The following is a 26,120-nucleotide window of genomic DNA, read 5'->3' on the forward strand; positions in this document are numbered from 1 at the left end:
CATCCTCTCCCACACGGGGCTTCTGTGGGCTGCGGCTTTCCAGAGGGTGTCCATTAATGCCTTCTGCCCCAGAGGAGGGGTCTGCAGGGCACGGCCCTCGGGATGGGGTCACACCGCCTCCACCTTCCTCCATTGTTTAAAACCCACATCTCCTGGGAAAGGAGGCCACAGGCCCACTCCACGCTGCCTCCTGCTCTGCTGGGGCCTTGGGCTCATCCCTTTCCCTGTTCCGGGCCTCAGTTTCCTGGGGGAGCCCATGGCCAATGCGGCCCCTTGGCACAGAGGCACATAGCGCGCCTTGTGTTCATTTGGTGGTAGTTTTGTGCTGCTTTGCCGAGGATCTTCACTTCCGGCATGGGGGCATTGGGGAGCTGCCCCCGACAACTTGGCAGTGGCTTGGGACGCAGAGTTTACAATACTTCCCCCCCTACCTCCTGCCCCGACTTTTTCATGTCCCAAGGGTGGGAAGGGCATTTCAGGCAGAAGGAATAGCTGGTGCAAACTCTGAAACAGAGGTGTGTGATCTGGGGCTTAGGGTATGTTGGGGGCGGGGCTAGAGGGGAGGCTGGAGAGAGGGTGAAGGGCTCTCTCTGATGGTGGGGGGGCACTCTGGCCTGTTGAAATGATACCAGCAATAGCCCCCTCAGCTGGGTCCCAGGTCTCTGTGCCACAGGCCTGGGCTTGGAGGGTAGGCAGGCAGTGGGGGATGGGCCCTGGGGGCTGGCCAGGGCTTGGGACGGTGAGAATCCATCCCAAGGTTACTGGGTCTGCTCCCCTGGGCCAAGCGGGTTGTGGGATTAGAATCTGTCAGGGCCAGCTGGTTAAAGCAGGCTTTTTGACAACATGTGAAATAGAACCAGGTTCAACTGTGGTCTCCATAATTTCCTGGCTGTGCCCCTGGGCAAATTATTGACTTCTTTATACTGTAGTTTCCCCTGCAATAAAGATAATAGAAAGTATCTCTCAAGAATGTTACAGAAATTGAACAAGGTAACTTGTGTAACGTTTCCACTTTTCTTCTCCCTTTCTCCCCTTCCTCCCTCACATTCCTCTCCGCAGTAGGGCTGGCCCTTTAGACGGAGGCCTGAGTATATTTTAAGGACTCTGGGCATCCTCTGTCCTGATAGCTTATCCCTAAACCTCTCCTCCCAAAAGGCTCCGGATTAGGAATGCCCCTGTTCAATATGCTTTCCCAGGGCAGTGGGTCTCGGTGTCTCAGGGCTCCAGCATCAGCATCACCTTTAGAAATGCAACAGTTAGAAATGCAAATTCCCAGGCCCACCTCATACCTCCTGAATGGGAACTCTGGGGGTGGGCCCTGAAGGCTGGGTGTGCACAAGCCTCCCAGGTGATTCTGACCCAGACTAAGTGTGAGAACCACTGCCTTATGGACAGGTGGCTGAGGGCATCTCAGTGTGGGGAGCCTGGCTTTGGGCCTGGAGTCAGAAGACATGGATGCCCAGGCGGCCGGCTTCATAGGCCTGTGACCTGTGCAGTCACACCGGGCACTGAGCTCGGAAGGGCTCATGATTGGTTTAATGCTCTCTGTCTCCATCTCAAAGCCTGAGCAAAGGGCCTGGCATTTTCATTTTGCACTGGGCTCACAAATTATGTCACTGGTCCTGGGTGCAGGTCAGCTGGATGTCCTCGGGAAAGTCACTTTCTCTCTCTGAGTCTCACTGCCCTCATCTGTTTAGGGGGTGATAGTCCCCATGTTCTAGAGTTATCCTTAGGATTAAACATGATGCCTACGTTCAGCAGTTGGCATGGTTCTTGGCCTAGGCGAGTGGAGAGTGGCTTCCTGAGGCTGTGTGCCAGCCCTGGGCACACCTCTGGGGACACCATGGCTTAATGGGGTTTATGGCCTGGAGCAGGGAGACAGCCAGCCAGAGATGCACACTGTGAGAAGTGCTCTCAGAGAGCCTAATGGGGGGATCTGACCTAGCTGGGGGTCACTGAAGGCTTTTTGAAGAAGTGCCTAATAATGAGTAAAGTCTGCGATCAAGTGAGACGAAGTGGACGCGAACTCGGTGCCAGGGTGGATGGCACTGTCCAAGTGGAGGCAACAGCATCATGGTTATGTTCTCTTCCTAGTTATTAATAACAGATCTTTGGGGCAGGCTGAGGTGGAATGAGAAGTCCTAGAGGGAGGAGGTGGGCCACAGGGACTGAAGATGGGTCAGGAGGTGGCCTCGGGGCCTCACCGCCGGTCTGGGTGTCTTTCCTTCAGAAAGGCCCTAGACCACAGTGCTGGAGAATAGGAACAGGCCCTTGCCCAGGGGCCTCCTGCAGCAGGGTAGGAATGCGGCGTTGCCAGCTGGTGCCGCGGGCAGGCAAGTTATTAATCCTCCGGAAACCTCGGCTTCCTCTTTAGCAGAATGGGCCTCATAACCCCATCTCAGTGGGCTGTGGTGAGGTCGAAGTAAGATGATCACACAGCAGCCCCAGCACAGCATCACCTGCAGAAGTGCTCAGGCCACAGTCCATTTCTCTTCCCCTCCATCCATGTGGAAGTGGGGAGCCCGGGTTTGGCTCAGGAACCCCTCTAGCCCAGGCTTGCTCCCTTAGTGGTGGTGGTGGGTGTCTTTTCTTTAACTGTAAGGAAAATTAGGCTGATAATCGCTTTCCTAGAGATGCCGAGATGAGATTGAAGACTAACCAGCTTTGGAGGCCAGAGTAGTGGCTTTGGAGATAGCTAAGTGCCCGTTTTCCCCTTGGGGGTGCAGCCTGGGTTAAATTAAACCACCAGCTGTAGAACAGAGAGGGCTGAGCTCCCCCCTCTGGAGTCCCAGTCCAGGCTCAGCTCTCTCAAGGTGACAGCAGCTTTAATTTATCACAGGCTTCACCGCACCAGGTGCTTCCCATGCATTCATCAAGAGAGGCACTATCTCAATAGGGAAGAAGGGGGACATCTGTAATACTTTCAACAATAAAAGAAAAGAAAAGAAAGACACTATCATTACTCTCATTTTAGAGGTGAATCAAGGTGATTTGCTCTTTGCCTAAGGTCACCCAGCGTGAGTGGCAGACCCCAACGCTTTAACCACTATGCCAGGACTGACTCCCATAGTGACACACTGAGGGGCGGGGACAAGCCCTGCATTTCTCTGGGCCTCAGAGTTGCCTCATGTGCCCAGCAGGGAGGGACTTGCTGTGTCTCTGAGGCCCCCTCAGCTCCAGTGTCCTGGGGCCTGCATTTCAGGGGGGGGGCTGCCTCTCAAGGTGGTGACACCACACACCCTGTCCTGCATCCAGGCTGCTGTTGCCTTTACTGTGTAGGAAATGACCAGCCTACTTGGGGCCTCTCAGCTCCAGCCTCCCAGGCCCCCTGCCATCTGGGGCTGACCCCGGGCCCTGCTCCCTCTCCCTTACCCACAAGGAGGAGCAGGCATGGCCAGAACCCATGGTTTCTCCACCACAAGTGCATGTGGCCCAGGGCTGGTGGGGCTGCAGCCCTGTGGGAGAGTCCAAAGATAGAAAGAGTTTGCCGGAGAACTGACCGAGGTCAGTGTGGCTGGAGGGTATGGGGGAGGGGCAGGGAACCCTGGAAGAGGAGGTTGGGAGGGAGGCCAGGGGCCAGATTGCAAAGGGTTTGTGGGGAGCAGTTAAGGGTTTTTAGGCAGAGGAGGGACTTGATCAGGTCTGCATCTAGAATGACTGACAATGCCAGCATGAGTTAACACAGTGGCAGGCACACAGCATTTATAGCCATTAGTTATGGTTGTCATGCTTTTCATTAAGTCAGTCATTTGTGAATACCCAGATTCCATTTCTTACTAGCTGTGAGACTGTGGGCCAGTCACTAACCTCCAAACGTTATTTTTTTTACTAGTAATGTGGGAAGAAGGTTCTTCCTAGTGATTATATCAGGATTAAAGAGAGATTGTGAGGGGATTTCATCTAATCCCCAGTAATCCTTCTAACACTGACCTACCCAGCCCCCCGTGTGTAGCCTGGGCCCTTCCCACCTGCCTCCCTGCTTCACCTTTGGGGCAGGGCAGGAACTCAGTCACTGGTTCCAGAGGGCCCAGCCATAGTATAACCCCTTGCAGGCGGACCTTTACTTTCCCAGACTCCTTCCTGTCCTCAGCCTCAGCCCTGCACTGGCTGACCCCTGCCTCCTCCTCAGACTCCTCAGGCCTGAAGCCCTGGCTGATGGGGCTCTGGCCTTAAGAGCCCACAGAGCCCTGGCCGGTTTGGCTCAGCGGTTGGCGCGTCGGCCTGCGGTACAGAGAGACCCGGGTTCGGTTCCCGCTGGGGGCACGTACCTCGGTTGCAGTTTGTCCCCGGCCCTGGTTGGTTGTGCGGGTGGCAGCCAATCGATGTGTCCCTTCACATTGATGTTTCTCTCTCTCTCTCTTCCTCTCTCTCCCTCCCGCTCTATATGAACAAAAAAATGGAAAAATGTCCTCGGGTGAGGATAAAAAAAAAAAAGAGCCCACAGAGATTCCCAGTAAGCCAGTGTGGTGTGTAGTGGAGCATGCAGGACCTGAGGTAGTCACGTGCCTTCTTTTTTCATCTGCAAAATGAGAATGGGACTACCTACCATATTAGTCTCCTACAGTCCTATGACAAATGACCACCAACTTAGTGGCCTAAAACAACGTGGATCAGAGCTCCTAAAGCGGGTCGGCAGGGCGGTGTTCCTTCCACAGGCTCTAGGGGAGACTCATTTCTTTGCCTTTCGTAGCTTCCAGAAGCTGCCTGCACTCCTTGGCTCCTGGCTCCATCCCCCATCTGAAAGCAGCAGTGTAGTCTCTCTGTCAGTGCGTCTGTCCTGCCATCAAGTTGCCTTTTCTCTCTGCCCCTCCTGCCTCCCTCTTATAAGGACCATTGTGATCACCCCGGGCCCTCCCAGATATCGCAGGAATCTTCCCAGTTCCAGATCCTCAACTAAGCAGTCTGCAGCCCTGCTGGTGTGGCTCAGTGGTTGAGTGTCCATCCAAGAGGTCGCCAGTTCGATTTCTGGTCAGGACACCTGCCTAGGTTGTGGGCCTGATCCTCAGTGGGGGGCATGCAGGAGGCAGCCAGTGAATGTTCTCTCCTTCATGTTTCTATCTCTCTCTCCCTCTCCTTTCCTCTCTAAAGTCAATAAGGAAAAAAAAAAAAAAGCACATCTGCACGGTTCCTTTTACTGTGTAAGGTAGCATTCACAGTTCCGGGGATTAGGACGTAGGTATTTTGGGGGCCATTATTCAGCCTTGCAAGGTAGTTGTGAGGATTAAATGAGGCAAGAAGTGTGAAAGGCTCAAATAGTGCCTGGGACATGGCACGCAGTCCCTCACGACACTTTCTTTCCCTCCTTTCTCTGGGCCCGTCTCCCCATCCATTAAATGAGGCCTCATCCGTCTTCAGCAGTGGGATCTACCTTATTGACAGTGTGCAGTGTGGACAGGCTGACCCCCTTGGCCCAGCAGGCATTCCTAGGAAGCAGCAGCACTGAGCCCTTCCCCTAGGACACCCCCAGAGGCCCTCAAATAGCGCCCCCCTCTCCCCCTCTCTCACTGGGGCAGGCCTCCTCTGTTCCTGGCCTGCCGAGCACTTCCCATCATTCCCAGGGATGACTGATGGGAAAAGGCTGAGCTCACTGATCCCTGGGGAGGGCAAGGGGTGGAGGGAGGAGAGGGAGAGGCTGGCAGTAGCCTCAGTGAGAGAAGGGAAGAGGAGAGGCCAGGAGAAGAGATTTATAGGGGGAGAGGTTGAGGTTATCAGTGCTCAGGATGAGTGGGAGAGGGTGGGGCAAGGCCTGCAAGCTGGGCATTAAGAATGGCCAGCCTTTCCTCTCCTTCCTGGGCCTGGCCCTGGCCACACCGCCCTGTCCCTCTGCCAGCCACCCCTTCTAAGAGGCCCTGGGACCCGGAGGAGTGTGTATGCATGTTGGGGATAGGAGAAGGGTGTGATGGGCCAGCAGGGACTGGAAGTGAGGGATTGCTGCCTGTCAGAAATACCCACTGCCCGCCCTGGCTGGTGTTGCTCAGTGATTAGAGCATCGGCCCATGCACCGAAGGCACGGGGTTCGATTCCTGGTTAAGGGCACATCAATATTTCTCTCTCTCCCCCCCCACTCTCCCTTCTACTCTCTCTAAAATTCATTGGGAAAACTATCCTTGGGTGAGGATTAACAAAAGAAAAAGAAATACTCACTGCCCTTTGTGAGATGAGGGCCATCTCTGCCAGTGTCCATCCGCACCCCTTCCCTCTGCTTAGAAGTCAATCCCCATTTGCCCTTGGGCTCATCATCTGCCTTTACTGCACCTCACTTTTCTTATTTGTGTGTGTGTGAAGGGCGCAGAGGTGGTAATAACACCATTATGGATCTGAGAGAATCGAATGAGATAGCGATTTTGAAACGTACACTCTGCTGTATGAGGATGCGTAATTCCGTGTATATGCATGGGACTTAATGTCCTCTCTTCCGCACCTTGACGGCCTGGCCAACTCCTAATCCTCCTTCAAGTCCCAGCGCAGATGTCCCCTGCTCTCTGCAACTTCCTCAGCAGCCAGCCTCTGTTCATCTGGAAGGCACTGAGCCTCTGGCCCGCCCCGGAGTTACTGTCACCCTCTTTACATCCCCTTGTGGCACCTTGTGCAAGACAGTTGGTGTGTACATCCGTCACCCATCATATGTGGGCAGGGCATTCACCACAGACCCTCTGTTTCTCAAGGTGACTGTAGTTGTGGCAGGACAGAGGCAGGATGGCGAAGCCATGGGGGAGCTGGCCTCCCGGGGTCTGGCCTGGGCAAGGCCCCCACATGGCAGTTTAGCCCTTAGAATTGAGCATACCCCATGATTGACTCAGTCAGACTCACAAGAGACCCTTCTCCAAGCTGATGACAAGTCATCCAGGTTCGAGGGCCCTTCCCTTTCTGTGAGGTGAGTGCTCATGCCGGTGCCAGGGGCCTCCTGCTGATGATCAAGAAGACATCAAGGGGGGCATGTTGATCATAAGGTTTCCTGATGAGGTGAAACCTGAACCAAGAGCCCAAGAGACGAGGGGAGTGTTGAGGGAGGGGTTGTCCAGGCCTTAAGGAGCACATTTCATAATTTCACCCATCACACTCTAAGCTCTCCCAGGAGGCCCACGCCCCAGCGCCTCCGGCCCACTAAATACACAGAGTGCCAAACAGTGTTGGAGATGCGGCATGGTAGTCAAAGGCTCCTCCACTCCCTGGCTGTATGTTCTGGCATGTGATCCCTTAAGTCTTTCCCCCCACTAAACCCTAAGCCACATGAAGGCGGGGCCCTGGATAGCCTTGTTCACCCTGGCACTGTTGCTTCCTCTCAGTGCACTGATCCTCCCAGATATCAGACTCGGACTGTGTGCCAGGAACAGGCAGATATCAACTTGTTCATTCCGCTCAACACATGGGAGGTAGATGTTACCCCATTATCCAGGTGAGGACAGGTGAGGTAAAGAACCATTAAGTGGGCCCTGGCTGGTTTGACTCAGTGGTTAGAGCGTCGGCCTGCGGTCCAGACAGACCCGGGCTCAGTTCCCACTAAGGGCACGTACCTCAGTTGCAGTTTGTCCCTGGCCCTGGTTGGGTCATGTGGGTGGCAACCACTGGATGTGTCCCTTTCACGTTGATGTTTCTCTCTCTCTCTCCCTCCCACTCTATCTGAACAAAATATCGAAAAATGTCCTCGGGTGAGGATAAAAAAACAAAAAAAAAACCACACAAAAAAAATTAAGTGGCCTGGCTGGTGTGGCTCAGTGGTTGAGCATCGACCCATGCACCAAGAGGTTGCCAGTTCGATTCCCAGTCAGGGCACATGCCCAGGTTGTGGGCCTGATCCCCAGTGGGGGGCATGCAGGAGGCGGCCAATTGATGTTCTCGCTCGTCGATGTTTCTCTCTCTCCCTCTCCTTTCCTCTCTCTCTCTAATATCAATAAAGAAAGAAAAAAAAAAAGGAACCATGAAGTGCCAGTGTAGTGATCCAGACCCTCTTCCCAACTGCTGTTCCATGTCTGCCCCAGTTATGTGGCCTCCCTGGGGCTCAGCGGAACATGAGCCTCTAGGGTGGGGCAGGTGGAGCAGGCTCCGAAGTTGTCACTCTAGACAGGTTGGGGAGAAGGACGAAGCTAGCACTACTTCCCCTGGCAGGCTTTTTACAATCTCCTAGGAAAACGAAAGGGAACCCGTGGGGGGGGGGGGGCAGGTGGAGGGTTTGGAGTGGGTATGGGGTGTTTATTACTAAGTCCCAGATGTGGTTTGGGGAGAGGTTTGGATGTGCCCCAGAATGTTCCTCCCTGCCCGCTGCCTCACGTTCAGCTGCTCTTGGCTGACTTCACTGTGACCACCTCATCTGCAGGCCTGTGTGTTCTTGGAAGTAATGGAAATGCATTTCTTAAAAATGCTCGATAATTCAGCCTTGTCCTAATAACAGACCTTTGTCTGCCCAGCACTCTGGCCTCCCAGGAACTTCTCATATCCATTATCTCCTCTCAGCTGCCCAGGCCCCTGTGAGGTTACATGACCCCCACTGAGAACCCATGAGCCGGCTAGGGCCAGGTTGGCAGGGACCTGCCCAAGGCCACCCAGTCAGTCTGTTTATTGTGGTGGTGGTTAGTATCTCACCACTTACAAGCTCTGTGTGCCAACGCCTCATGGAACACTCCGGACAGCTGAAGTGCAGGCTGATGGTGATAGGCCTGCCCAGCCCCAAGCCCATAACTCCTTTGTGATGGTCCTTCTCTGTGCCAAGCACAGTCCCTGCCTAGGATGGAGCAGCTCCATCCTGGGGGTGCAGTGCAAACCCCGAGGAGGTGTCCATGAGATAGGCACCCTCAGCCTGGCGGCACAATAAAGCCTCCCTGGAGGGAATAACGCCTCTTCTCCTTGTGCTGTTCCTCCACATTAAACAGGAGATAAAGTTCCAAGCCTATGATAGATAGATAAATGATAAATCTTAAAATAATTGGTTTTTGTTTTCCTAAATTATTATTATTTTTTATCCTCGCTTGAGGACATTTTTCCATAGAGTGGGAGGGAGAGAGAGGAAGAGAAAGAGAGAGAGAAACATTGACGTGAAAGGGACACATCGAGTGGCTGCCATCAGCACGACCAACCAGGGCCAGGGACAAACTGCAATTGAGGTACATGCCCTTGGCGGGAACCGAACCCGGGTCTCCCCGAACCACGGGCCAACACTCTTATCGCTGAGCCAAACTGGCCAGGGCTGTTTTCCTAAATTTTAATAAAGCTGCTCAGTTAAAACTTTCGAAAGAAGGATAACTATGATTTTGAGATGCCTAATGAGCATGTTTTACACTGTAATGTTACTGTTTTAGAGGACCTCTTGCATCCTAAACTATACCACAGCACGTCCAGTAATGAATGTATTTAGTTTGGAACACACTTAGGATAAATTGTATCTTTCAAAAGTATCTAATTCTTTTAAAATTCAGAAGCATTATTCTATTTTTCCTTTTTAATTTATCAAGCAGATGGTACATTTCTTATTTTCTGCTCTGTGACTTTGGGCAAGCTACTGAACCTCTCTGTGTCTAAGTTTACTCATATGTAAGGTAGAGGTAAAAAGAGTATCTACCTAATAGGGTTCTTGTGAGAAATGAGTTAATATAATGTTTAAAATAGTGCCCTGCGTGTACTAAACACTTCATAAACATCAGTTATAATAATAATAAATATTACTATTTCTTAATCAGAAATATACCCAGATTAAGTTACCAAATCCAGTCAGGTTGCTTTTCAACAAATGTGCATTCAGCTAATATTTACTGAGTGCTGGCCCTGGGCTTGTCTGGGCCTTAGACTTGGGGCTCAGCTGCTCTCTTGCTCTGCCCAGTGACCTGGGTTCACTCATTTCCACTTCTTGCTCCCAGCCTCCAAGATTGAGCTCATAAAATGTGTAGGCAAAGCACTTTGTGGATCGATGCTAACTAATAGCAGCTCCCTGGAGCTGGCGTGTCTGTATGGGAAGACAATTGTGGAGGCGACTGAGACCAGGCTCTGGGACGGCCCCCAAGGGGAAGACCAGGAGTGTCCTTAAGGTGGGACCTGGGTAGGCCCTTGCTTTCCCTCCCCCACGTCAGCCAGGAGTGTGTGTTGACAGAGTTGGGAGATTGGGGAGTGGGGGATTAGTGGCCATAGGCGAAGAGTTTTTCCCGATTAGTGGCAGAGCCAGGAGCAGAGACCCATTCAGCCCACATATTTGGACATATCCAGGCTAGAACTAGATACACAGCCCGTCCTGAGCATCCTGTTGTCGGGGATCTTCCAGTGACCCACTTCATGGTCTCTCAAGAAGTTGATGGCCCTGGCCAGGGCAGACAGCCGCTGGCCTGTGCTCAGACACATGGCTGTCTTAAGGATGGCAAGGAAGCTTCAGTTTCGCTGAGGGCATGAATGGGAGGTTGGCATGGGATGAGGTGGGCAAGGTTCCCTCCAGTTCTGCCCCAGGGGGAAGCCCTTCTCTGTGTCTCAGACTGAGCATTCTGTTCCGGGAACTGTTGTGGGGGTAACAGATGGGGACTGTCCCTCTGAGAGGTCCTAATCTGATGGAGGAGGCATGGCTTTGTCCTCCAGGAGAGAGACTCCTGTCTGATGGGGGGAACATGGCTCCTGTTCCCTGGGATTTCCTATATAAGGACAGGACAGAGTCCTCTTTTCCTCTAGGAGCTCCTCATTTGAGGAAGGAGGTGTGATGTCTATCCTCGGAGGCCTCCCATCTGATGGGGGAGTCATGGCCACCTCCCTCAGGGAAATCCTTATCTGATAGAAGAGATCTGACCTCTGTCCTTGCGAAGGCCCCTCTGATGGGGGAGACTCATCTGACCAGCTCTCACTCAAGAAGCCCCATTTGATGGCTTCCACCTTTGCCTTCCTCCTCCCTGCCACCTCTCCCTCCCCCCACTTTGCTCCTGGGGAGCCCAGCTCCGTAGGTAATAGCCACAGAAAGCTGGGTGGAGTAATGTGCTTGGCGGCTGTGGGGCAGGGAAGAAGGGAAAAAGAGGGACGGTGGAGGAGCCCCTATAGCAAGTAGGTCGTCATGGAAAATTCCCAGTGGAAGTGCCTTTATGGGATACTCTGATGGGCAGGAGTAGCCTAATTGTACCAGGTATCCGCTGGGGTTAAAGGGTGGAGGCTGCCCTAGGCTGCGCAGGGAGACATGCGTGTTTACTCCAGGGAGCCCCTGTCTCCCTGCAGGCCAGACTGCTGGGGAGGAAAGAACCCAGAGACCCTCACCCTGGAGGGTGCACATGCAGGCCGAGTGCTGCCAGCCCAAAGACATCCGCCCTCTAAGGCCTGAGAAGCCCAGAGGAGGAGAGGAAACAGGACGCGTATCAGGAACGCCTTTTCCTTTTCTTTGTAACCAACCCCCTCACTTGAGGCTGGGGAGAGCTGATCCTGCAGGGCCTGCCCTGGCTCTGGCTCTTGCAGGGCCCCCTCCATCCCTCGCAGCCTCCCGCCTGGGCTGCTACTCCTGGGTTGGTCCTTCACTTCGCGAAGACACAGGGCTGGCGTCTGTAACATGGGGTAAGACTTCCTATCTGCCTCGTGAGGAAGCTTGTTTTTCTCCTCTTTGTCAGATCTACATGACTGAGATGTGCACTGAGCACTTCCTGTGTGCTGACCTCTGGGAGGGGCGGGGGCAGAGAGCGGAGGGTAGGAACAGGTGTGGGCACAAAGGAAGTCTGTTTGGGGCTTGTCTGAGAAGTCGGGGGACATCTGAGTTGAGATGTCCCAAGGCTGGTGGGTGTGGGGTCAGAGAGGGTCTGGCTGGAGATGGAGGTGTGGACTGATCAGCATCTGGTGGCAGCTAACGTGGCTGAGTGGGTGGAGTCATTCAGGGACTTGCTTGTCATGGAAGGGGTGGAGGCCAGGCCCTGGAGGCCACAGCCAGTGGGCTCAGCTCCGCAGCCTGTGGAGAGCTGGGTACAGAGCAGGATAGGGGACCCCTCAGCTAAGGCTCCAGGGGCCCAGAGGACTGGGTGCTGAGATGGGGTCACTGGGTGGTGCTCCTGGGGGATGCTGAGACCTTCACTTCAGCAGGCTGGGTGTGGGGTGTGTGGGGAGTGGTGGGCATAGATGAGGAGGTAGTAAAGGTCAAGTTGCTCAGACATCCAAGAAGGTGGTCAGCCAGACTGGCATTCTTTTATTTTCTCATTATTTGAGTTAGTCCTCTGCTGGCTAGAGGGCTACTGTGGGAGCACACATGTATTTTTGTAGTATGTGTATGGTGTAGGAATGTGGGGTTGTAGGGGAGATGTGTGTGGGGTGTGTTGTGCAGGTATGTATATGGGATGTATTTAGAATTTGTGTGTGTGGTGTCTGTATCTGTCTGGTGTGTATGTGGTATGTGTGAAAGTCTGTGTATGGTGTACATGTAGTGTGAGGTGTGAGGTATATATGGTATGTGTGTGGTGTAGGTGTACTGGCAAGTGTGTACAATGTGTTTGGGTGTCATGTGTGCGGTATGTGGTGTGTTGTGTAGATGTGTGGTGGGTATGGTGTCTGTAGGTATATGTGGGGTGCATGTGTCTGTGGGTGTAGGTGTGGGGTGGATATGGTGTGCATGGTGTGGATGTGGATGAGACGTATAGAGTTTGTACATGTGGCCATGTTCAGATCCTTGTTCACTCTGCACACAACAGCTGGTGCTGAGCTGTCTGCCTGGGCTGGACCTTAGAAGCATCCACCAGGTTTGTGAATTTCTCTTCTCTACTTAGGGTTATGCCCAATGGTGTACTGGTAACAATTGGCCTTCTAGAAAAAAAGGGGCAGAAATTTGCCAATTTCTGTGGTGTGAATTCTCACCCCATGGATTTCACAGTACTCACATGTCACTGAACATGGAGTTGGGAAGAGGTACACAATAGGACACCGTCATATAGCATTCCCACCGTATAGATTCGTAGACATGAATTATATCAGATCCAGATCATCATAGCAAAATTCAGTAAAATAATTAGTGATCGGTTTTGAGTAGGTATTCCCTTTGTTTTTATTTATTTATTTATTTATCTATTTATTTATTTATTTATTTATTTATTTATTTTTTATCCTCACCCGAGGACATTTTTTTCCATTTTTTGCACAGATAGAGTGGGAGGGAAAGAGAGAGAGAAACATCGACGTGAAAGGGACACATCGAGTGGCTGCCACCCGCACGACCAACCAAGGCCGGGGACAAACTGCAACCGAGGTACGTGCCCTTAGCAGGAACCGAACCCGGGTCTCTCCGGACCACAGGCCGATGCTCTAACCGCTGAGCCAAACTGGCCAGGGCTGAGCTGAGCACATTATACATCATCTCATTTCACCCTCCCACTCTGCTTTTGAGGGAGGGTTCGCTTATCTGCGGAGCATCTCTCCCTGCTTCAGAGTGCAGGGCACCGGGGCTGTGTCTCCTCAGAGCCCAGGGCACCGGGGCTGTGTCTCCTGCTGGTAAGAACAGTGCCAGGGCCAGAGATTGGAAAAATAAAGGGAAGACAAGAAAGGAGGGAAGTAGGAAAGATGAATGGAAATAGGAAAGAAGGGAAGGAGGTAGGGGGGAGGAGCATGCAAAGCCCCTCGTCCCCCAGATGAGAGGAGTCAGGGCAAGGGCACTGAAGCAGGCAGGGAGGGCTTCTTGGAGGAGGTGACCTTGGGAAAAAAGGATGGAGAGGATTGCAGTAGGGAGAACTGTTGAAAAGGCTAGTACAGAAAGAGAGAATGCGCGGGAGACAGACAACTAAAAAAACTTCCCTGTCTTCAGCAGGGGCAACATCACCACCTCCTCTAATCCCAGAGGGACGTTTGGCAAGAGCTCTCCCTGGGCACTGGAGGGGAGGACAGAGTGTCGGCGATAACAGTAATAATTATAGTCCACTGATGTCGGCTGCCCTTTACCAATTCCCCACTAGGGAATTTTTTTTTTTTTTGTACTAAGTCTTTATAAATACCTTCAACTATGGGGTAGATATCACCCCCTTTTCAGACGAGGGGACGTATTCCTCAGAGAGGATGCTCTACTCACCTGAGGTCACACAGGACTCAGGCAGGGTCTGCTTACTTCAGTGTCCACGCTGTTTTTCCTGCCAGCAGCCTTCCCTTCCTGCCTCCAACCCTAGAGAAGGCTGGAGAGCGTTCAGGTGCCATCTGTGTGCTCTTTGGGATCCAGCCGCCAGCCCACTGGGTGACATTTTCATTAGGCTTTGACTTGCAGATCTCCAGTTTCTTGGGTTACCAGAAAACAGGTTGTGCTCCTTTAAGAAACTCTGCCCTTTGTCATGGCCACCTGGTGGCTCCTCTTCTTCACTCTGCACCCCCTGAAGATCTCCACAAATACGGATCATGGCCAGAACCGTGAACCCGTGAAGGCAGCAGGGTGCTGGGGGAAGTGCTGTCTGCTTAGAAGCCAGAGGCTGGGAGCTTGACTGGGTCAGACCCCGCATCCACCACCCCTGCCCCTCGGACCTGCCACACACCACCATGTGCCCTGCCAGCCTGCAGAGGCCCAAGAGGGTCATGGGGGATTTTGAGCCAGGGTACGACCGGAGCAGCAGAAGTCTGGGGCTCTCCTCTTTGTCACCAGTGTGTCTCAGAGCCTGTTTCCTGGCCCCAGCATAAGACTCTTCCCTCCCTCGGGTTTTGATTTTTCGGTCTGGGAAATGAAGCCGGCTGCACTGTGATCCCTTAGGCACATCTGTGAGATGGAGTGGCACTTCTGTCCTCCTGCCTCCTTCCCCCTCCTGGGCTGTCCTGAGAAGCAGGTGCTCTGGTGGCGGGTAAACAGGCAGGCGGTGTTCTGACGGGGAGGGCGGTTCGATGCTGGCAGAGCAGACAGGCCTGTACACAATACCTCTGATGCCAGGGAGAGTGTGATAAGGGCCCTAGAAGCCTTTCTGCCGCCACAGCCACCTGCTCCTCACGCCTTCCTGCTCCCTGGTGGCTGTTCCCACACCCAGGAAAGTGGGTCAGAATGTAGGGCGGCTGCACCTGACAGTTAATGCCCCCTGCGTGCTCCCCACACTACCCAGCGAAGCCATGATGGCTGTCAGAGGCGGTGAGTGAGGGTGAGTTATGGGGTCTGGTGCATCTCTGTGCCCAAAACACAGTCCTGGCCAGTCATTTGTCCTTCCCCCAAATGCCCATGACTTCTCATTGCCTTGTATATGGTCCAGGTTCCTTAGCTTGGCATTCAAGACCCTTCACACCTCGCCCAGGGCCGGGTACATGGAGGTGCTCCAGGACTATTTGGCAGTGAGTGGACCCTTCTCTGGCCCATCCTCCTCCCTGGTGCCCCTCTCAGGCACTCAGGACACATTTTAGCCACATCAGTCTGCCCACTGTCTCCCAAGCACCCAGGGGACTCGGTTGCTGTCTTCAGGCCTCCGCCTGAGGTGCTGTCACTTCACCGCTGAGTGTGGTTCAGGACCTCCCTCTTGGCTACATCCTCCCTTTTAGCCCTTCGTGACTCCCCAGACAGATTCCACCAAAAAGGTGTGATCTGTGGAGCCAGGCTGCCTGGGCTCTGATATCCAGCTCTCCCCATCACTAGCTGTGTGACCTAGGGCATATTACTTAGATGCTCCTTGCCTCAGTTTCCTCCTCTGTGAAATGAGGATGATAGTAATACCTACTTATAAGGTTGTCGGAGGAACAAACAAGTTCATATTTATGACACACTTAGAACAGGAACCGGCACTTGGTTTCTCTCCTGGGTAAGTTTTCTGATGTTGACTGAAGACTGGCTAATATTTGAAGGTCTTCCCACATTCACTGTTGAAAAATATAACATTTTTCTCCAGCGTGAATTTTCCGGTGCTCACAGAGGAATGGATTGTTGCCAGCACTCTCTCAAGCGGCTGGTGATGGTGAACCCGCGTTCATGGGTGGTCTCCCCAGGATGGTTTCTGATGTTAAGACGTGTTTTGTCTACATGATTTCTCATAGGTGACCCATTCATGGGGTTGCTCTCCTGATACTGGCCTTATGACTTTGGATAAGTTATTTAGTCTCAGGTTTCTCCTCTGAAAAAAATGGGAATATTTAGGTGGAATAAACAATATTGTAACGTATGTGAAAGGCGTCCGTGAGCACAGCACCTCGCTCATAGGGAGAACTTAATGCACAGAGGACATCGCACTTGGTGGGTGTCTCTAACTTGGCCTTTTGTCAGCAGACCGTGACTTGTTTATCTTAATGCCCCCAGAACCTGGCAGTGGTAAGGGCTGTGTGAATGTGGGCAAGTAAATAATAACTGGGAGAGCCTTTGGTCAAAGCTGAGCAGACACCTGTTTGGGGCGTATCAGTTATATTCCTGACTCAGCCTGCTGGTGACTGGGACCCTGCCCCTATGAAGCATTTTCTTTTTTTTTTTTTTATCCTCACCCGAGGACATTTTTCCATTTTTTTGTACAGACAGAGTGGGAGGGAGAGAGAGGAAGAGATAGAGAGGGAAACATCAATGTGAAAGGGACACATCGAGTGGCTGCCATCCGCACGACCAACCAGGGCCGGGGACAAACTGCAACCGAGGTATGTGCCCTTAGCGGGAACCGAACCCGGGTCTCTCCGGACCGCAGGTGGATGCTCTAACCGCTGAGCCAAATCGGCCAGGGCCCTATGAAGCATTTTCTAAGCCCAATGACCATTGATCCTGACAGCCAAGGAGAACTTTAGACAGAAGAAGAGATCTCTGGAGTCCACTCACCTAGAGAAAAGGATCATTACCAACCACTATCTATTTAAACTTCATCCATACTCACTTTTGACTAATTCTCTCTTAGAACATTCACTCAACAACATTCAACCTGTATTTATTTATTATTTTTCAATATGTTTTTATTGATTTTTTCAGAGAGAGAGGAAGGGAAAGAGAGATAGAAACATCGATGTGAGAGAGAAACATTGGTTGCCTCCTGCACGCCCCCTACTGGGGATTGAGCCTGCAACCAGGGCATGTGCCCTGACCAGGAATTGAACCGGGACCTCTCAGTCCATGGGGTGACGCTCAAACCACTGAGCCACACCGGCCAGGCTCTACCTGCATTTATTTATTGAGTACCTACTATGCCCCAGTCACCATGCTATGCCCCAGGGGTCTAGTGTCAATAACACAAATAAAACCTCTATTTTCACTGTGGTCCATTTGGCTCAGCAGTTAGAGCATTGGCCCCTGGAACAAAGAGTCTTGGGTTCGATTCTGGTCAAGGGCATGTACCTCAGTTGTGGTTCGGTCCCCAGCACTGGTTGGGGTCATGTGGGAGGCAGCTGATCATTATGTCTCTTTCACCTGGATGTTTCTCTCTCTCTCTCCCCCACTTGAAGAAAGGTGGAAGGATGTCCTCAGGTGAGGATTAAAAAAAAACCTAAAACAAAAAAACCTCTATTCTCATTGAAGTGATGTAAGGAAGCAGAGGGTGAGTAGACAGACCATTAGAGAGTGTGGGAAATGCTGTGACTGGGGATACACTGGGTAGGGGAGTTGGGAGGCATCTAACCCAGTCTTGGGGGAGCCAGGGAAGGCTGCCTGGAAAAAGAGATAGCTGAGCAGAAGACACAGCACAGGAGTTCTAGCAACTGGCACTGCAGGCCTGCGGAGGGATCAGGAATCAGAGGTGTGGAGTCCAGATTGTAAAATTGCAGAACCGGAGATTTTAACTTCGAAGAGTTCCGTCATAGAATCCGTATTTCTCTACTTTACTTACAACATTTTTTCCAGACTCTCCTTTCTCCAAGACTTGAGACATGTTTTGTTAGGGAAGTCCTGGAAACTTTATAAAGTAATTTATGCATGTTGTACAAAATGGAAAAACAGGAGATATGAAGAAGTGGGTGGGGGGGTGGGGGGAGTCTCTTTCAACCCCTGTTAGTATTGAGGCACGTCCCCTTTCCTTTCATTCATTTTTTAAGAGTTTGTTTTAGTTTTTTAAATTGAGATATAATTTACATACCATAGTAGTCACAGTTTTAGTTTGTTCACAAGGTTGTATAACCATAACCACTATCTAATTCCAGAACATAGTTATCACCCAAAATAGAAGCTCCTGTCCATCAGCAACCACTCCTCGGTTCCCCCTCACACCAGCCCCTGGCAACCACTACCTTTTGTCTTTATGTATGTTCCTATTCTGAACATCATATAAATGGAGTCAAACAACATATGGTCTTTTGTGGCTGGCTTCTTTCACTTAATGTTTTCAGGGTTCTTCCATGTTGTAGCACGAATCAGTACTTCATCTCTTATGGTGGCTGAATAATATTCCACTGTATGTATATATCACATTTAAAAATACATTCAGCCCTGGCCAGTTTGGCTCAGCGGTTAGAGCGTAGGCCTGCGGTCCGGAGAGACCCGGGTTCGGTTCCCGCTAAGGGCACGTACTTCGGTTGCAGTTTGTCCCCGGCCCTGGTTGGTCGTGCGGGTGGCAGCCACTCGATGTGTCCCTTCATGTCGATGTTTCTCTCTCTCTCTCCCTTCCTCTCTCCCTCCCACTCTATCTGTACAAAAAATGGAAAAATATCCTCGGGTGAGGATAAAAAAACAAAAAAAAACAAAAAAAAAATACATTCATCAATTGGTATTTGTTTTGTCTTTTATGACTATTATGGATAATGCTGCTATGAATATTTATGTACACATTTTTGTGTGAACATCTGTTTTCCGTTCTCTTGCATATATACTTAAGAATGGCACTGCTGGGTCATATGTTAACTCTATGTTTAACTTTGAGAGGAACTGCCAAACTGTTTTCCAAAGTGACATTACCTTCCCACCAGCAGTATATGAGGGCTCCAGTTTCTCCACATCCTTGACAACACTTGTTATCATCCTTTTTTTTTTTTTTTTTTTCCAATAGAGCTATTCTAGTGGGTATGAAGTATCTCACTGTGGCTTTGATTTGCTTTTCCTCAATAACGAATGATGTTAAACATCATTTCATGTGCTTATTGGCTACTTATATATCTTCTTTGGAGAGCTGTTCATTCAAATCCATTGTCCATTTCTAATTGGGTTATTGAATTGAAATAAGCTCTTTGTATATCCTAGATAGTAGACTTTTATCAGATACATGATTTGAAAACATTTTCTCCATTCTGTGTGTTGTCTTTTCACTTTCATGATAGTGACCTTTGGAATTCAAAAGTTTTTAATTTTGATGAAGTCAATTTAATATAAATATATTTCTTTGGTTACCTGTGAATTTGGTGTCATATGAAGAAACCATTTTCCTAATTCAAGGTCATGTTTTCTTGTAAGAGTTTTATAGTTATAGCTCTTACATTGGGTCTTTGGTCTATTTTGAGTTAATTTTTGTACACAGTATGAGGTAGGGAGTCTAATTTCATTCTTCTGCCTGTGGATATACAGTGTCCCAGCATCATTTGGTGAAGAGACCATTTGTTCCCCATTGACTTGTCTTGGCTCCCTAGTCAAAAATCAATTGCTCCTAAATATATGGGTTTATTTCTGGTCTCTCCATTCTGTTCCATTGATCTATATGTCTATCTTTATGTAAGTATCACATAGTCTTGATTATTTTAGCTCTGTAGTAAGTTGTGAATTCAGGAGTGTGAGTCCTCCAACTTTTTCTATTGTTTTTTTTTTCAAAAATTTTTTTGGCTAGTCTGGGTTCTTTGTATTTCCACATGAATTTTAGGATCAGTCTCTCAACTTCTGCAGACAAGCCAGTTGGGATTTTGATAGGGATTGCATTGACTCTGTAGATCAATTTGAGGAATATTGCCATCTTATAATTTTTCTTTTGGTATTTATTGACTACAACTTGAGCTCATGCCAAATATATTATTTTGAATCCTGATATATTCTGCTTAGTATTCTATCACAGGCATTTTCCCATGTTCTGAAAGGTGCAAGCATAATTTCACTGCTATGTAATATTCCATTGCTTGGCAGTACCACATAGGATTATAAACTCTTAGTTTGGGTGAGCTATCATGGAAGGAACTTGTTCTGGGTCCCTTGTGGGGCCGGCCTCTTCCTTTAGGCACAAATGGACACTGGGAAGACTGGGGTTCACAGAACAGCAGTGGAATATTAGTGTTAAGTTATCGACAGGTACCCCATGCTGCAGGTGGGGTGTGGGGCTCCCTGGAGAGGCCAAGATTCTGGTTCATGGAGAGCTGACCTGCCGGCCTTCCTGGCAGCACCATCCTGATGAAGTGGAATCAGAAGACAGGATTCGATAGGTTCGTAGACACTGATAGAGCATGTTTGTTTTAGGCATGTTTCTCCAGAATGGTGGATTTTAAGGGGGTGGGAAGAGATTAACTAAAGAACTTTTATGCAGGTATCCATAGCCCATGAATACAGACAACAGTGAGGTGAAGGCCTGCGGTGGGGCAGGCGCCAGGTGCCGGGGGCCAAGGAAGAAACACGGGGGACATACTCTCAACAATAAAAATTAATTAATTGAAAAAAGACTTGGTCCCACTACCACCGCAAACTTTGCAGCATGAAATTCATTTAATGTTGTATCTCACTCAATTCACCTGAAATGAACATTTCATTGAGTCGTACTTACTTTTTGTATCAGCCAGGAGAAGCTAGTCTGCTACAGTAACAAACAACCCTTAAATCTTAGTGGTGCTAGAACTTTCTTTTTCTCTCAATCCACAAGTCTATCATGTAGCAGGAGTGCCCTGGAATTTAGGTTGCTGGAAGCTTCCTCATCCAGACCTTTGCTGCTTTCTGTGGCAGAGGAAGAAAGGACCCCCCAAAGATGTCTACATCCTAATCCTTGGAACCTTTGAATATGTTATATTACATGGCCATGGGGAATTCCAGTTGCAGATGGAGTCAAGGTTGCTAATCAGTTGACCTTACAGTAGTAGGGCACTGAATATATTCATAAGGATCTTTAAAAGTAGAAGAGGGAAGCAGAAGAGGTCAGGGTACAACTGCACTGGGATAACTCAACCTGCTGGCTTTGAAGAGGCCATGGAATAAGGATTGTGGGTGGCCTAGAAGCTGGAAAGGGCGAGGAAACAGATTTGTCCCTAGAGCCTCTGGAAAGGAACATTGCCCTGCCAACATCTTTTTTTTTTTTTTTTTTTAAGATTTTTAAATTGATTTTTAGAGAGAGAGAGAGAGGAAGGGAGAGGGAGAGAGAAACACCAATGTGAGAGTCCCGGACCAAGGACTGAACCCACAACCTAGGTATGTACCCTGACCAGGAATCGAACCCACAACCTTTTGGCATACAAGGCGATGCTCCAACCAACTGAGCCACCCGGCCAGGGCTGTGAGGTACATTTCGAACTTCTGAACTATAAAACTGTAAGAGAAGTTTGTGTTGTTTTAAGCCATTAAGTTTGTGGTCGTTTGTTAAAGGCTCCAATGAGAACTAATACAATGGGCATGCACCAGCCCTTAAATGCTCTGCCTAGAAATGCCACGTGACACTTCTCCTATTTCATTGGTTAGAGCAAGCCACATGGCATGCCTAACTTCATAGGACTGGAGAAATTTGCCCAGACTTAGTGGGGAATGGAGTGCTGGTAAATACAGTAATGTCTACTATACCCTTGTTATCTGCACTTCATGCTTATATCTTCTATTCCATTAACACAACAACAACAAATGCTGGTAGCAGTTCTTTTTTTTTTGCATTTATCTTCAGATAGAGCAGGAGGAGACAGGGAGGAAGAGAGAGAGAGAAACATCAATGTGAGAGGGACACATAGAGTGGTTGCCACCCATACGACCCCAACTGGGGCTGGGGATGAACTGCAACCAAGGTACGTGCCCTTACTGGGAACCGAACCCGGAACTCTCTGGTCTGCGGCTGACACTCTAACCACTGGGCCAAACCGGCCAGGGCTGGTGGCAGTTCTTTAAGTTGATTTCATGATCAACTAATGGGTTGTGGTCCCTGGTTTGAAAGCATTGCTCTCTGGACTCTCTTCTGCCCATGTCTCATGGACCACATGACATATCCTAGGCAGAGCTGATTGGCCCAGACGTGGGACACCTGACCAAAGTTGACCAATGAAATTCCCCTCCTGGGAATTGGAATTGGGCCATTCAGCAGTTAACAGAGGGAAGCTGAGTGAGAGGCAGAGTAGAAAGAGGGTCAGAGTGAGAGCCAGATGCAAGCCGTAATGATGGAGGAGCAGAAAGGCCCTGAGTAAGCAGAGAGCAGTGGTCCACAGAGACAATGGAGCAGCCGCGCAGAGAGCAGTGCTTCCGGGAGAACATGCAGCCCCAGAGGGAGAGGTGGAGAGACAGAGCAACCATCTGAGAGGCTGATGGCTTCCCTGTCCCTGGCTCCAGCTCCAGTGCATCCTGCCTGCGAATTCTTCCCGTGAGATTTCTCTCTCCTTATCATACCCCGTCCTCCTTTTCTTGAGCTACCCTCGGTGGGTTTCTGGTCCTTGTCTCCAGTGAGCCTTAATCAGCTAGAACACCACTGGTATTTCCTATGGGACCTGGCTTTGACTCAGAATCAGGCTCGTGGGGCATAGACGGAACTGGGGGTAAACCTGTCCCACAGTCTGGAAGTTTGGCTTTGGCCACAGTCTTGTGCGTGTGTGCTTGCTCTTCAAAGTGGACGGGCAGAAGCCATCTCTGTGGTGCTGCACCCGTGGGGAGTCCCGGTGACCTGGGAGCACCCCCACAGGGGCCTTTTTGCTCACAGCCCTGGAGTCTGGAAGCCGGTGGAGTTGCTTCAGGGAGGGGCTTCGCTGTATGACAGAGTGGAAAGGTAGCCACAGTTTGCCAGTCTGACCCTTGGTTTTCTCATCTCTGAGATGGGATTGTTGAAGGATCAGCAGTGTTTTGGGGAAAATACTTCGAGACATGACTAAGGCATAACGTGCTCTCAAGTCATGGGCAGCTGCTGTTGTTTGAGGAAGCCATGAGTGTCCCCCCTTCCTGAGGAGGTGGCCCCAGGGCCTGACTGAATTAGTGACAGAACATTCCCTACCAGTGGCCACGCTTCCTGCCTCTCCCCACCCTTAATCTCCTCACCCCTTACTGGCCCTTTCATTTCTTCCTCTTCCCCTCCCCTCTCTTGCCCTCATTTCCTCTCTCTTCTGTTCCTGATCTTGATAAAAACACCTGCTTTAGAAAGCAGCAGGGTTGGATATAAAGCACCCAGCTTCTCAGGCAGACAGGCAGAATTGGGTCTGAATCCTGACTTAGCCCCTTGCTTGCTGTGTGTTCCTGGGCAGGTTACACAACTCTCTGAACCCCTAGTTTATTATCTGTAAAATAGGGGTTATAATGCCCATTTTATAGTGCTGTTAGCAGAAATAATTAATTAGGCACTTAACAAATGCTAGTTCCTTCCTAGCTCTCTTCCTCCCTTCTTGATTCTCATTCCTTTGAGCCTGGCCTCCAGCCCCTTCTGTGCCCAGGTGACCGCCTGTCCCTCTCAGGCCTCTCTGGCCTCCTCTCAGGGCTCTCTGGCCAGCCCAACTCGGGAGCTGCTAATTCAAACCATGTGATCTGTATTTTTTTTCTCACTTTAGCAATTATTACACTCCAGCTGACTGTGGCATCTTCACACTCCAAACATAAATATTTATGAGGAGGAGAAAAGCTCAGAACTCCTAGGGGAGGTGGGGGAGGAATGTGCCAGGTCCTTCCTTGCAAGCCAAGCTCAGACTCATCAGTGGTCCCTTGGGCCCCACAATAGGGGGCTATGGAGGTAACATAGAGCCACCCCCCACTCCCCTTCTTGGAGGAACGACTGTTGCTGTGACCCTGTTGACCATGCCTTGCCTTGGATGGCTGCTGGACCCCCTGCTCCTGGGAAGGGTTTGGGTTGTGCGATCCCTCTCGGCTGCGTGTGGGCCTGCTCCATTGCCCTGTGTCTGTTCTGTCTCTCTCTGCTTGTGACTGTTTCTCTCCTTTTGTTTTTTTGTTTGTTTGTTTTTCATCTCTAATTTCATCTTTTAGTTTCACACCTCCTGGGTCACGTCCCTCTCCCTCCTCCAGCACCTTCTCTTACCCCTGGGTCTCTGTCTCTTTCATTTTTCTTCTCTCCCTCCCAACATGACTCTGAGTATTTCTGGGGCTCAGTGATGGGAGACAGGTGAGGGGTCTCAGACTCCCACCCAGCTGCGGGGGAGGGCAGGGGAGCTGCTGCCGACTGCAGTGTGCTCCGGAAGGCAGAGTGAGCACTTGGCAGGAGTCGGAGACCCGGCCTCTCATCCACTCTACATCCAGTGCCCTGCTGTGAGGCCATGGGCACATCCCTTCCTTTCTTGGGTCTCAGTTTCTTAGCTAATTTCTTCACTAGTTCATTCATTCCCCACTCAACTCATATTTACTGAGTCCTTGCTACCTGCCATTCATTGACCCATTTATTGAACACCAGCTAGGTGCACCGGTCTAGGGACTTGGGACACATCAGTGAAGAAGAGAGACAAAGACGCCAGCCCTCATGGAGCTGACACATTAGCAGAGTAGACAGGCATAAGTGTAATCAGCAGTTATGCAGCAGGTTAGAAAGTGGTGAATGCTGTGGAAAAAGGAAAAGTAGAGGGAGGGAAGGAACAGGTGTGTGGGGCAAGGCACTGAGTGAAGATCCATAAGGCTGGGCAGGCAGATCTGTGGGGGGAGAGTGTCCCAGGGGAAGGGACTGCTAGAGCAAAGGCCCTGAGGCAGGTACCGCCCTGGCATGCTGGAGGAACTGCAGGGCGGCCATGTGGCCGGAGGGATGAGGGAGAAAACTGGGAGGTGATGCTGGGAGGTAAGGGAGTCAGGGCAGACACACAGACAAGGCTTGTCCTCTGCATGAACTCCAGTTTGAGCAAGTGAGCAGCATGGTCTGACTTACATCTTGAAAGACTCCCTCCACCTGCTGGTCGAAGAAGAGGCTGAGAGGGCTGTGGCCAGAGCCCAGGAGAGCTATGATGGCAGTAATGGTGCTTGGGCGGGGTAGTGGCTGAGATGGTGAGATCTGATTATGCTGAGCACCGTTTGGGCTCTCAAGGCTTAGACAGTGCCTGGAAATCTCTCCAGGCCTCGTGTCCTCCGTCTGGCTGACAGATGTCCTGCAGGAGCCCCCTGCTGTGTGGAATATGCTAACTCTGGCCTTCCCTCTTTCTCTGCACAGGGTGTTCAAGAAGGCAAGCCCAAATGGGAAGGTGAGTCTGCAACAGCTGCACCTCAGCCCCTCCCTGACCCCAACCTCTTGTCCTCTCTCGGGCATGTCTACTGACCTTGCAGGACCCCGCACACCCCCACCTGAGGCTGTTAGGAGCCCTCGGCCACAGTGGGAGTGGCCTCCTCAGGAAGCTATGTGTCTGGGGGTGGGGTGGTACGGCTCTCCTGGACTTTAGGGAGCCCCTGCTCTGGTGTGGGGAGACCTGACCTAACAGAGAGAGACTTGAGTGCCAAGGCCTCGGGGGCACTGCTTCCCTTGCTGTGAGAGGCCCGGGAGCCTCTCTGCCGAACCCTGGTGTCATCTCCTTCTCCCGGGCAGCTCCCAGTGCCTGGCCTGCGTCCTTTCTTCCCACAGGCCCCAGGCTCCACCCTGCTGTCCTCTCCGTTCAGCAAATAGATATTACTGACATAATCGTGTCAGGTCCCAGCGCGTGGATGGGGACTGGGGTGGGGTGTACCAAGACACAGAAGGTACAGCCCGTGCCACCCACAGCCAGATGGAGTAGGCAGACGTGGAAAGTGATCATTCAATTTAAAGTGGCAGGTGTGAGATAAAGGGCTGCCCAGGGGCTGCAGGACCCAGCCTGGTTGTCAGGGACAGCTGCCCCTAGGCAGTGTGTGTTTCCAGGCAAGGCCGGGTGAAAAGGGCATTCTGGGCTTGCAGAGAAATCACGGGGACTGTGGGAGGATCACAGCAGTTGCATCTGAGCGCCCAAAGGGAGGCCGAGGGAGCAGGAGCTGAGGTGGGGAGGCTGCAGGGCTGGGTCCTGGTACCTCGTGTGCTCCCACAGTAGACATAACCAGCCACCTTTCCTGCTGAGCCAGGATTCCATCCCAGATTCCTTCTCAGCTCGGGGCCCCAGGCACTCCTACCAATCGATCAGAGTTGGCTTTTGGAATGAAAGCCATTTGTCATCTTACCTCTCGGCACTGAGGAACCATTAAAGGGTTTTCAGACTGAAATAGCATCATTAGATTAGCATTTTAGGAGGGCCAGGCTGGCCAACGGGGGTGTGAGGCTGCAGGCAGC

General features: G+C 51.0%; 1 protein-coding gene across 6 annotated transcripts in view; it reads left to right on the top strand.

Annotated features, from left to right (window-relative positions):
- ARRB1 (arrestin beta 1) overlaps positions 1 to 26,120 on the top strand; it is a 68,041-nt gene that overhangs the window by 24,796 nt on the left and 17,125 nt on the right. For 4 of the 6 annotated variants that reach the window (XM_036258517.1, XM_036258519.1, XM_036258514.1 and 1 more), the window contains exon 2: positions 25,041 to 25,071. In XM_036258517.1, the coding sequence (XP_036114410.1) occupies positions 25,041 to 25,071 (31 nt within the window). Of the gene's footprint in view, positions 1 to 9,852; positions 11,503 to 21,756; positions 22,281 to 25,040; positions 25,072 to 26,120 lie in introns of those variants that run through there. The other 2 variants (XM_036258518.1, XM_036258516.1) reach the window with 2 other exon arrangements.

The sequence above is a fragment of the Molossus molossus genome, unplaced genomic scaffold, assembly GCF_014108415.1.
Source record: "Molossus molossus isolate mMolMol1 unplaced genomic scaffold, mMolMol1.p scaffold_m16_p_13, whole genome shotgun sequence".
Taxonomy (NCBI): Eukaryota; Metazoa; Chordata; class Mammalia; order Chiroptera; family Molossidae; genus Molossus; species Molossus molossus.